Source organism: Ambystoma mexicanum, chromosome 11 (genome assembly GCF_040938575.1).
Source record: "Ambystoma mexicanum isolate Mex_15411 chromosome 11, UKY_AmexF1_1, whole genome shotgun sequence".
NCBI classification, from domain to species: domain Eukaryota; kingdom Metazoa; phylum Chordata; class Amphibia; order Caudata; family Ambystomatidae; genus Ambystoma; species Ambystoma mexicanum.
Genome location: NC_090934.1, coordinates 259,728,231 through 259,741,253, shown reverse-complemented (window position 1 = coordinate 259,741,253; position 13,023 = coordinate 259,728,231). Strand labels below are relative to the sequence as shown.

Genomic DNA, 13,023 nt, shown 5'->3' with positions numbered 1-13,023 from the left:
GCTGACTAGAGCCTTGAGAGGTTGCAGACCTCAAAAGCTGCTGCTAAATCTTTGAGGGCAGCTGTGCGTCAACCTCTGCCTTTTCGTCTTAGGGGACAGCAGTGGAGGGGAGGTTCTTTTCTTTACTTCTCCTTCTTTGGTAGAACGAGAGGGGGCACCAGTCAAAGGGGGTCAGCGTAAAAGTACCTGTGGAGGTTGGGGAAATGGAGGTAACCAAAGCCGCGGAGGCAGCTGCCTCTTTGCCTTCAGGCGCTGCCGCGGCCACTCCTAAACAGTTGCGGCCATGTCTCATGGTTCGCCGGTTGGGGGCAGACTGTCTCAGCATCTCAAAGAGTGACAAGCCATTACTTTGGATGTGTGGGTTCTGGATACAATCGCCCACGGCTACTGCTTTCTCTTCCTAAAAAGCGGCCTCACGACAATCCACTGGGGAATCTCTTTGAAGCTTCTGGATCCGCACCTTGTGCAGGAAATCTTGACCCTGCTAGAGAAAGGTGCTATAGAACTGGTGCCTGTAGCGGAGAGGAACAAGGGATGGTATTACCCTTATTTTTTGATCCCAAAGAAAGACGGTAGAATGAGACCCATCCTGGACTTGCGTTGGTTGAACAAACTTCTCAGGAAGGACAAGTTCAAGATGGTCACTCTTTCTCAAGTCCTCCAGGCCCTTCAACTTCAGGATTGGTTGGTGTCTTTCGACCTACAGGATGCTTACTTTCATGTGCGGATATATCCCAAACACAGAAAGTGCCTGAGGTTTGCGGCTGGTGGCTCGCACTTTCAGTTTCAGGTGCTGCCATTCGGATTAACCTCCGCCCGAGGGTCTTCACCAAGCTAATGGTGGTGGTGGCAGTGTATCTCAGGCCGAGGGGGATTCATGTCTACCCTACCTGGACAACTGACTGATCCGTGCGCATTCTGCCGAGCAAGCATTGGATCACCTCCATCTCATCTGCCACTCCCTCCACAGGTTGGGCTTCTCCCTCAATTTCAAGAAGTCGCATCTGACACCTTCCCAACAGCTCAGTACATCAGGGCTGTGTTGGACACGTCCTTCGAAGTGCTTGCCTCCCAAGGTGAGGGCTCATCACATTGTGCAGATGGTGGACAAGTTTCAACATGCCCAGTGTCTCCTGGCTTTCGAATTCTTAATGTTGCTCAGCCTCATGGCATCCTGCATTTTTGTGGCGCCAGAGGCCAGGCTGAGGATGAAATCCCTGCAGTGGGTCCTCAAGATGCAGCGGTCGCAGTTCTCTGGCAAGATGTCGAATCCCGTTCAGATTCCAATCTTGGTCTCCCAGGATCTTCTATGGTGGGCCAACAAAGGGAACCTGATGAAGGGGGAGATGTTTTGGCAACCAAGGCCGGAGGTGACTGTAGTGAGGGATGCTTCCCTCACAGGATGGAGTGCTCATGCCGACGACTTGACCGCCAGCGTTTGTTGGTCTCCGTCGGAGTCCAAACTCCACATCAACCTGTTAGAGCTGAGGGCCATCAGGCTAGCCCTGAAGGCTTTTCTGCCATCTGTGCGTGGGAAGAGTGTCCTGACGGACAACACAGTGGCCATGCATTACCTCAACAAAAAAGGGGGTGTAGGATCACTCCCGTTGTGCAGAGAGGCAATGCAGCTCTGGTTCTGGGCCATCCAGCAGAAAATTCCGCTCTCTGCAGTTCATCTGGCCGGAAACGAAAATGTGACGGTGGATGCTTTGAGCAGGCAGAGCACGATCTCTCACGAGTGGGAGTTGGCTCAGGAAGTCCTTCTGGAGATCTTCGCCCTTTGGGGACCCCACAAGTGGACCTCTTCGCCACCAGTGCCAAACAGACGTGCAAGAGATTCTGATCAGGGGAATTTCCTCCAAGAGGAGCCTTAGGAGACGAATTTGTAGTGGATTGGTCATTCCCACTGCTGTACGTGTTTCCTCCAGTCCCCGTCATTCCTCAAGTGTTATGGAGGTTACATAGGCTCGGATCCCACATGATCCTCATTGCTCCGGATTGGGCCAGGAGAGCGTGGTACCCGAACCTTCTAGAAATGTCCATCTGCCCTCCACTCTGTCTTCCCTACCGAGAGGATCTCCTCTCCCAAGAGAGGAGTCAGGTTCTCCATCCAGAGGTCAGGACTCTCAACCTTCACGCTTGGTATCTGAAAAGTTGAAAAATAAGGATCGGGTCCTCCCGGATGATATTGCTTTTGGCTAGAAGGCCAGCAATAAAATCCTTGTTCCATTGCCGTTGGCATACGTTTTGTGACTGGTGCAGAGGAAAAAATATTGCTCCTTTTCAGTGTTCCATTCCTATGGTTTTCTTTCTTACTTTCTTTGGCCCACAGGGGCCTTCAAGTAGGTACCATTAAAGGTTACCTGGCGGCGCTGTCTTTATTTAAGTGCTCGTCTGAAGAATGTTCTTACGTTAAGATTTCTTTGATTTCTCAATTTCTTAAAGGACTGACTAATGTGATCCCGCCGTGCCCTTTCCAGGTGCCGGTTTGGGATTTGAATTTGGTTTTGAAATTTCTAATGGGTGCTCCGTTTGAACCTTTGCACTCTTATCCTTTGAGATTAATGTCCTTCAAGGCAGTGTTCTTGGTTGCAGTTAATTCCGTTCGCAGAGTGAGTGAATTGCAGGCACTTTCATCTAAGCAACCCTTTACTGTGTTCCACAAGGAATGTCAAGGGGATTAGAGTCCAAGGCTACCCTTGCCATTAGCGCCAGGGGAGGTCACCTTTGTGGTAGCAGTGGAGCTAGATCAAAAATTAATGCTAGCTATTAGAGATCACCAAGAACAAAAACTAGCTTTTTGTCATAGAAATAATAGTTTAATTTAACACAACAAAAGACACATTTACACAGATGGACATGTTCCTTAGGTGGCACGTGGGTTATGCATAGTAAAAAAACTGTAGTATGCATTTTGTGTGGGTTAGTAGATACAAAAAAGTGACTGTTACTTCATGTATTGCTAAATCAAGTAGCAATACGCTAACATTGTCGACACCCTGGGTGGTGTTGGTGTTTCTGGTTCGGTGAGTAGTGGAATAGCAGTGGCTGTGTAGATGGAACAGCGCTGCTGTGGACACCACACTGTCTTCAGGACACAGGTAGTGGTAAAGACGATGTTGCATGGGGATGAGCGTGCACCTAAAGAGTTTTAAAATCCTAAATTAGTTGAATGGTGATCAGAAATGTGTCAGAAATGAAAGTACACTGCAGAGAGATGAACCTACCTAAATTACTCGAGTGGCGCCATGGCGAGAAAATGGTTCCATGTAATGTCACCACAAAAATATCGCCATACAAAAATATCGCCGAAAAATGGTCGTTTTTTGTGGCAACATTATTGCATGGAACATGCGGGGGACACCCCCGCAACCCCCAAATTCAAAACATTTTTTTGCCCCTATCGCCACATATATGGTCACCCAAATAATATCACCACAACATTTTCGCGGCGATATTATTTACGGCGACCATATATGTGGCGATATTAATACCTGATACCGAGAAAATGTAGGGTGCCAGCTGAGTGTAGTTCAGGTGGCTGTTGTTGTTCGGTCTGCGATGTCAGACTCAAGTGTCTAAATTAGAAAAATGTTCATATTATGATTGTGGATTGGGAATCATCAGGTATGGTATTGGGAGAAAGAAGGCAAAGAATTGTACCTGGAGGGCGGTTGGTGGCATTGAGGTATAGAGTTCCAATGATGATGATTGCTCGGGGGTGTGGAGGAACCTAATGCCGTGGGAATGAAGGCTGAGGTTAAAATGTGATAGCCGTGTGGTGCAGTAGTTGGAAAGCAGCTCTATGGCCAGTGGTCAAGTATTTATGTTGAACCAGTAAAAGTTCTCGTGATAGCCATGAAATTAGTGGAAACGGCGTTTAGAAATGGGTTTGTTGCTAGGGCTTATAATGGTAGGCAGATTTGTGCGAGAGGTAATTGCTTACAGGGTCTAGCCATGGTGAGTAGAGTTGTGAAGGGATTAGGCAATGGATTATGGCCGGTGCGATGGTGGTTAATGTGCTCTCGTAGTTGGAGAAACGCGGCCAAGCGCTTGCAGTAAAGAGAATGACTGGGGGGGTGCCTGGCTGAGGAACAACTACAGTGAAAAAAGGGGAAGGCAGTCTCGCGGTGCAGGACTCTTACCTCTTGAACAGAGGTGTATACGTGCAGCGATTTCGTGTGGCTGCGCGCATGCGTGTATGGAACAATGCTATGTATTCAAAGGACTAAACTTTAACGGGCGCAAGGGAATAGACTGCGTATGCGTGGGCGAGTAGTATTAGGTTGACTGCAGCGAATCAGTCGTGTTATTACCTCAGGGGACGTGTGTTCACGAATGAATTGAGCCTCGTTGTTAAAGCATGTGTATGTCTTTCTTAATTATAAAATCATGGTCGTGGAAACCGGTTGTTTGGTCTGTTTCTTAATGCATGTTGCATGTTCGTCATGGTGAAAGACCAATAAAGGTTCCATAGTTGTGTTGCAGAGTGTTAGCTAGTGAGAAAGATCACCTATGTATGCATGGTTACAAAAATAGGTTACAAAAATTCATGTGGCATGATCCATAATGCAAGCGAATATCACAGAGTTGGCCACATCGTGTAGATCTATTGTTTTTGACAGTTCGGGCATATCTGCAGGGGTTCAGAACAGGTTCCCACATAATGGAATAGGAAAGGCATAGTAATAGCAATATTACAGTGGCTCGACAGGGATTGACTGAAATAAATGATGTGTTGCCAGAGCAAAAACTGCATGAAGAACAGGGATGATACAATTCTTGTAGGACACTGATAATTTTACACAGTTGTGGGCATATATGCAGAGATTAAAAACAGGTTCACACATGGCAGAATTTTGAAGACATGGTCTGTTAGACAGAGATTGCTTGAGTACTATCGGAGCGATTACTGGGTGAAGAAAAGGTTCCACTCAATTTAAATGTTCAGGCCCTGTTTTACAGAATCTAAACAATATATCCATTTCTGTTCTAGTCTACGTAGGGCCAAATCTGTCACCCTTCCAGAAAGGATTTGTTACCGTTTGTAGTATAGTCCAAAAAATGTAATTGTGGGTATGTTTCTTTGCCTTAAAATATGCAACTAGGAGTTTCTCCTCTATTAGGTTTTTTACGCACGATCGATGCTCGCAAATGCATTGTCTTATCTCTTTTACATTTGCCTACATATATTAGATTACAAGGGCATCTAATGATGTAGACAGACCACTTGGTCTTGCAGTTTGTGAAGGAGTTCAAAGTCCAAGGGTTTCCATTTAGATTGATGTTTTTCATATTTTCGGTTAAGGGGCAGACCGAGCAATTCCCACACTTGTAATGGCCTTTCACAGGTGGAAGGTGCCATAGTGTTTGTTGGTTACTTGGGGGGGGGGGGGGAGGGAGATCAACTTCTTCATATTTATGCACTAGATGGTCTTTAAGGTTACGGCTTCATTTGAAGGAGTCAGTGTGCAGCTTGTCCCAGTGTTTGAGAAAAACTTTTTTAATAGTTACTCAGAGGGAAAAGGTGGTGACGCAGGTCATTTTCGTGGTATGTTGTACTCTTGCTGTTGGCATTAGGCAGGATTCTCTGTTGATGTGTTTGGCTCTTTTGCGGGCTTGTCGCACAATGTGGCTGGGATAGCCTCGTTCTTTCAAACGGGTGGCTAGTTCTTTCCTCTTGATCATAGTCAATGAGGGTGGAACAATTGCGTCTGACTCTGAGAAATTGCCCGTAAGGTAGGTTAATTTTTAGGCCTGCAGGGTGAAAGCTTGTGTATTCAAGGAGGGTATTCTTACATGTAGGTTTACTTTAAGATTCCTTTTGATTTCTCAATTTCTTAAAGGACTGACTAATGTGTTCCGCCATCCCCTTTTCCAGGTGTCGGTTTGGGACTTGAATTTGGTTTTGAAATTTCTCATGGGTGCTCCGTTTGAACGTTTGGCACTCTTGTCCTTTGAGATTATTGTCCTTCAAGACAGTGTTCTTGGTTGCGGTTACTTCCGCTCGCAGAGTGAGTGAATTGCAGGCACTTTACTCTAAGCCGCCCTTTACGGTGTGCCACAAGGACAGGGTTGTACTGAGGGTACGTCCTTCGTTTCTACCTAAGGTAGTATCTGAATTTCATTTGAGCCAGAAAGTGATTCTTTATTCCTTCTTTCTATCCTCCTCCTGGTAAGGAAAAGTCCCGACTCCATAGGTTGTATCCTAAGAGGACTCTGAGCTTTTATATTTCTAGGATGTCCAGGGTCAGAGTGGACGATCAACTCTTTGTGGGGTATGCTCGAAACCCATTGGGCCAGTGTCATGATGCCTACCCCCAGGCATCCGGACCAAGCCCATCAGCCCCGGGAGCAGGCATCTAGACATTTAGTAAAACCTCAGCAGCCCCGGCTAGAGGCTATCTGGGTTCAGTCCTGGCGCCTAAGGCGCCAGGCTCATAGTCATTACTTACCTCAGGCAGACCATGCTGCAAATGACTCCAATCCAACATGAAGCCTGAAAGGGACTATTTTACTACAGGGACTATTCTTTACTCGGGTGTGGTTCTAGGGACTTCTTACCTGGGACTACTTTTGAGGCTATTTAAACCACGCCCGACCAGCAACACACTCTTCGCGTTATTCTGCATCCAGCAGCGTAACGCTCAACGTGCCTGCAAGTCAGCTTCCAGACCTCTGCCACGCCCGTCCTGAATCCGGAGCTCCTAGAGAGGAAGGAAAGTAGAGGCAAGGTTAGAAAACAAACTTTATTGCAGTTTCTCACCTGATTCTGGAACCATCACGTCTCAGCACCTGGAAAGGACATTCTTTCTACACGCGTTGCATCGCCAGCTGCAGTACCGAGCCATACTCACCAGTCCTCACAGCACCTTTCGATCCGGCGCTGCCTCCATCATTTCTTCGCCGGGTTCCGGCATCTGGGGACAAAAGAAATAACCAGGTGAGCCGAGAGACCCAACAAATACAATCTCTTACCACCATAGACTTACCACCGAAGGCATTATTCTTTAACTCTTCACATCTAAAACGCTGCATCTGAAAATGGAGAGCAAACAACACGTTAAATACATGCATCATTTACCGGACAGCATCGGGTAATACAGACTCTTACCTGAACGCCATCTACCGCCACAAGACCATCTTTTCTTGAACTCCACTGCAAGATAAGAAAGGAATGGGACAAGAGTGAACATCGGACATATTGAACTCTATACTTATTGGTCTTTGCTAGGAACCTCTGAGTCAACTCTCGTCCGGAAGTCCCCAACGCCTTTTAACCAGTGAAGCAACTGGTGTCTACGCACCCCTGCAATCCACGCAGGATGGAGAGCTCATCTTTCAAGAATATAAGGCGAGAGTACTGGAAGGGGATTTCAGAGGTTATTAGTGGGGAGAGCAGGGAGGTGCCATCACTAGAATCCAAGGGTAGTTAAATTCCTCTCTCCACTTGCAGGAGAATCCTTCTACGGGTCAAGCTGACGAGAGTAGGAGGGCCAGTCCAGTCTGTCATCTCTGCACTACGCATCACGTTGGTGGAGGCCGCAGCAGTCCGGGTCCGACCGACGCCCCTGTGGGAGCCAGGTGAGCGTAACAGCCAGGCTGTTACTAAACAGACCTTTGTCCAGGTGAATTATCCTCACCATTACTGAGTGTTACCGATTGGCGGGTAAGGACCCTCCTGAAGGGTTGCGAGCTCATTCCACTAGAGGCGAGGCTACTTCCACAGCCCTACAACGGGGAGTTCCTATTGGGAATATTTGTTATGCAGCCACATGGGCTTTTATCCACACCTTTGTTAAACATTATTCCCTGGATAAGATCCATGGTCGAGATATGGCCTTTAGTAAGGCGGTTCTTTATTCCGCCATCTGATTGGGTACTCTAAATTCTTTTCCCTCCTCCATTTTCTGGTACTGCTTTGGGAGTCTGTCAAAGATGTGGAATACGTTGGAGAACACAATCCATTCGAAGAAAAGTTACTTACAGACTGGTAACTTTCTTTCGATTGGATGTTTCTCCAATGTATTCCATATCGCCCTCCCATCCTGCCGCTCTGGAGAATTTCCTATGCAATTGCAGCTTACGTTTCTGCAAGGCTATGTGCAGTCAAGCAGGCATTGGATTGGTACCATGCGTTGTGGGGAAAAAACATAAACTTAGGCTACAGGTGCCGCGCGTCCGATTTATAACATCCAATGACATCACCCTTGACGGAGGCCATAGAGGGACATTGACTCGACACCATGGACGCAGGACGCCCTCTGCCGAAAAAGTTTCCCAAGTATACAGCTGTGGACATTTCATGTCAAAGATGTGGTATACGTTGGAGGAACATCCAATCAAACGAACGTTACCAGTTGGTAAGTAACTTGTTCTTCTTAAGGATAGAGAGATACTTGGTGTCTCTCCCAAACCTCTATAGTCTGAGAGATTGGCACACACCACCCTCACTGGAGTATCAAAGGGATACCTAGTATCCCCCTTCTCTCTGCTCCTGCGACTTTTTAGTCGCCTAGAGAATCTACTAGTTATGGGTGGTGGTAGTGGACATGTTCTAACATTTATTGTGTGTTATACTGCAGGCTACGTCCATAGCCTCTGTAGTGCACAATAAGGGCCTCCAGTACCAACTTCTTTTTTCGTCATTACTAGCGCGGTTGTTCTTTGTTAGCCCTTCTACCATTCTGGAAAGTGGAGGGGGGCTGTGTCTTTTGCCTTTGACGGGAACCCGAAGGTATCCCTGCATAGGCTCCAATTGTCTGGGTAGGCAGGAAGTAAGGGAGGAGTTAGCAGCCCCCCACACCCCTGTCCTTTGTCTGCCAGAGTGCCTGAATTGGTCAGGCTCCCACAGAGGGTCTGGCTGTCCTGATTGGACAGCCAAATGCCCCTATCTGTAAAATGCTGAGAGATTGCGGAGGAGTGTGTGCTGGAACTGTATAAAAGGTGAGGCTTCTGGAGTGTAAAGCAAGTGGACAACAGGAAACGGTAGTAACTGAAGAAGATGACCAGTGACGCCTGCCGACCCTTTCCAAGACCATGAAGCGACCACTGCTGTCCTGCCCCCGTTTTTTATGTGACCGATGAGCTGCGAAGAGGACAACTCCTTCCCTTTTGGCTGGTGGGAACATCCAGTCCCAAGACCAACTTTGAAACGAGCCATCTCCCGAGGTCCTAGGATCTTCCAGAGCAGCGGAACCCCAATACCAGGAGAACTACTGCCCATTTCGAGTTCATTGTTGTGGAAAGGCTGAATCTATCCAAATCTTTGTGGAAACCATAAGGACACTCCAGAGATCCGACCCAACTCGCCCAGACCCCCTCACCAGAGTGTGGGACTACAGGAAGCGAAGAAGATTGACCGGGCGATCAAAGTGAACCAAGATGTTGGTGAAAGTCACGCTATAGGTCCTCTCTCTAGACTGCTGCTGAGAGACATTGTCCATTGTCCTGCCTTTCATTATCAGACCAAGGAATCCAGAGATTCGGTCCAAAGCTGCCACATTGCAGAGAAGTCAACAGAAACTCAAACCAAAGGTACTGTGGGGAAAATATTCCTACCTGATTCCAAGAAGTCGCTCCAATGCATTGGAGTGCACATAGAGGTGTCCAGGGCAGCCCCCCTCTTACCGCTGACCTAAGCTGCTGCTTGTGTCCTCTTCTTGAGTCCGTTTTTTAAGTCTCCTTTGTTAGTTGCTAACTTGCTGATTCAATAACTTTAGACACTGGAAGAAATCAGCAGGAACTCTCATTTGCCATTTTTCAAGACTGCAAGCCCTCTCCGAACTGCCTCTAGCTAGCCTCTAGTGTTTTTGGACTTACAAGACTTGCCAGGTGAAGAAACAGTCTCTAGAACCTTGAACTAAACTCAGGTTGCACTAACCACTTATTTTCCTCACTTTAAGTGACTTTTCTATGTGTTTGCAGAGTAAATGTATTACCTCTTGAAAACCGCATGAGTGCGCAATAACTGATAATACGATAACATTGTTTTTTCCCTTTCTAACGTTGCTACAAATGTAGCCGTGAAAAAACACAAGTGAAAGTGCCCTTTGAAATGTATTATCAAGTATTCCAATATAAACGTCTTAAGTATTTAAATTGATTCTGGTGTAAATATAATAATCTTTTACATAAATATATGTGCAAGTGCTTCTTTGTTGTGCCTGTCTAGGTAAGATTCAGTGTACTTACCTACATCTCATATCTTCCTCTTAAGATGAGCCTGACTGCTCTGCCACACTAAGACGGTCCTAAGAGTTGGATCTACAAAACACTGGGATAGCTTACAAAAGTCTTACTGCCAGTAGGACTTTAGGAAAACACCCCCTAACAGCGACTGACTGGCTCAGAGAATTACGATAGCACCTTCTCAGGGACCAGGGAGGCCTGCAAGTGTGTGGCTTCTCCCAAGATTTGTTAGCATCCAGGAGGAAGCTTGTCTAAATTTGGATGCTAAGACTGGGCACCCGCACTGCCTTAACCACCACCATTAACACGCCTGTTTCAACCTACTAAGGGCCCAGAATTGGGAGAACCAAGAAGTCTGACCAAGATGACTTGTTCATGAAAGCATCTGGCCAATGACAACACCTCTTTCATGGCCTCCTGATCCCCTTGCAAATCTGAGGCAGGGGCATAGGTCTGAAATCACTAGTGACTGGGGGAGTCAAAATAGGAATGGCAGGACAATTTCAGATGGCAACGTAGAAACCGACACTTAACCCAGAAGTAGTAGAGCAGCAGATGCCTGTTGAGACCCCGTAGTTTGCATGTTGTGAAAGAGTAAGATGGACAGCGAGGACCACAGTAAATGCTGGCGTCATCTCATGTACTTCCCTCAAAAATGTCCTTCATTGCTAGAGGTTATTTTTAATGGAATTTGGTATCAGAAAAATCTGTTCCGTTAAAAGGGTCTACCTTTGACTCCCTTGTAGAACACGATTTTGTGTCCAGCAGCTGGTAGAGCAGAGAGGACAGGAAAGGGCCACCACAGTCAAAAGAAGGTAACTTTACCTATGTAGGTTGAGACTGCTTAGGTAAAGGTGGAAATTTTGTCCCCGCATAACCAGGCACTGCTGTGGCAGAAGTGGACTGAGAGTGAATAGGATGATGCATCTCCTGACATGTCCCGGAGATGGACTTGGAGTTGACTAGACTTTTATCAAACTCTCTAGACAGACCCCTGAGAGAGACCCAGCCCAGCCAGCAACGTCACACTGGAAACCTTGGTCACCAGACCAATCTTAGCTGTATCTCAGGACAAGTCCAAAGAGTCAACAGTGAAAATAGCCCTAAGAGGCACCTTTGAATTGTGTCTGGAAGCTTTCCAATATTCATCAAAGAAAGGTCCCAAAGAGCCCCTGCCATTGAGCAAAGAGGGAAATGGTCACCCTTACGGCGGTGCCTGGTTGGGGGGAGGTGTGGGAGAGGGGTTACCTTTCAAGAAGTTCTGTAGTTCTGTGGGTTTGCTTTGGAACAGGTCTTCCCAGTGACAAAGGAAATCTGAGAGGAAGAATTAAAAGTGTATCCTAGAGGGCTCACAGGGCCCTAGAGTTATCTGGGTCCAAGAATTCCAAGCACACTTGGTGCATGACTCGTAACAGAAAAATACCATCTGCGGGATTGGCCGTAATGTGTGTTGGGCATGGGGTGAAGCAGAGACAAAAAATGAACAATAAAATGCCCAAGCGATGGCTTAACATGCAAGTGCTCCTTCCCACGTGCGCACAAAGGAACCGATTGTTAGTAGTTGAGTGTGTGAGGAAGCAGTTTTGATGTCTGGCCTGTGTATGTGTCTAGTCTCTTTTTTTTAAAAAAGAATAACTAATGCGCTGAGTGATTTTTGGCCATCTCTGTAGTAGTGACATCCAGAAAGTGTGGAGCAAAGGGAATGAGACGTAGGAGTAATTGCGGTTTTGTACGAGTACTCCTGATGTATAAAAACAGTGTTCACCTACCCCTTCAGAGTACTTAACTAGTCAAGGTTAGTAGAAACCGAGGCACAGTGTCGGCACTGTCTCAAGCAGTTGTGTCTTGTAGGGGTATCTGTTCAAAATGTAGCTGTCAATTCCTACACTTGGCAATAATCTGGGGTGAGAGGTGGAAATAAAAGATAGGGAGATGAGCACAAGCTAACACTGTTTTATTTTCCTTTTGCAGTTCCAAAGGAAAATTACAAGAATACAACAACGTGTATGACTACCAGTACTATGACCAATATCAGCAGTACTATGCACAGTGGGGGTACGATCAGAACACTGGCAGCTACAGTTATAGTTGTCCACAGTATGGTTACACCCAGACCAGCATGCAGGTAAGTGACTGCACCTCCAAGTACGAGCTATGCATAATGAACATTTAAGGTAACGGACCAAGTTTCAAAGAATGGAGAATTCATAGAACACCATGCAGGTATGTCAGCCAAGCCTTGTAGTACAATGTATGCTTAACGTATGATGCTAGGAAGAGATTCTTTCTCATAATGGGGGGTAGGTACACATTCTGAGGATGAGGGGGTAGAAAGAACATTTTAAGTAAGTGACCCAGCCTCCCATTATCATAAATGCTTAACAAAGGTCCAAGTGGTAGACTTGGATTGAGTCAGGCTATACAGTGGTGGTCATTGCCATTAGTACATAAGCCTTGTCCTGCAGAGTAAAATTGCTACTCCTGCTGCATGTGCTGATAGCTAGAGAGCTCTAGAACATGTTCGATTTTGCAAAAATGACACCCATGACCAGGAATGGTATAGCGGACTTCGTTCTTGTATCAGAACAATGCACCCTGTGAACACACAGAGCACCAGTGAAGGAACGGAGCTGTAACATCCATGCCAAAAGGTATAGAGTGATCACATTGTTGTGCTAAAGAAAATATCTTTTCCATGCTTGGAGTCCTGCACACCCTGACCAGAATCTTTTTGGGAGGGGTGGCAAGAGGGCTAGTAGAGTGTGTATAACAGCAACCTCTCCCCACAAGTAAATCGATATGTTTATGTAAAAGGAAAATAGGTTTACTGAG

At 46.5% G+C, this 13,023-nt stretch overlaps 1 protein-coding gene across 6 annotated transcripts in view; it reads left to right on the top strand.

Annotated features, from left to right (window-relative positions):
* TRNAU1AP (tRNA selenocysteine 1 associated protein 1) overlaps positions 1-13,023 on the top strand; it is a 403,393-nt gene that overhangs the window by 247,271 nt on the left and 143,099 nt on the right. For all 6 annotated transcript variants that reach the window (XM_069622982.1, XM_069622981.1, XM_069622985.1 and 3 more), the window contains one exon: positions 12,163-12,316. In XM_069622982.1, the coding sequence (XP_069479083.1) occupies positions 12,163-12,316 (154 nt within the window). The remainder of the gene's footprint in view (positions 1-12,162; positions 12,317-13,023) is intronic.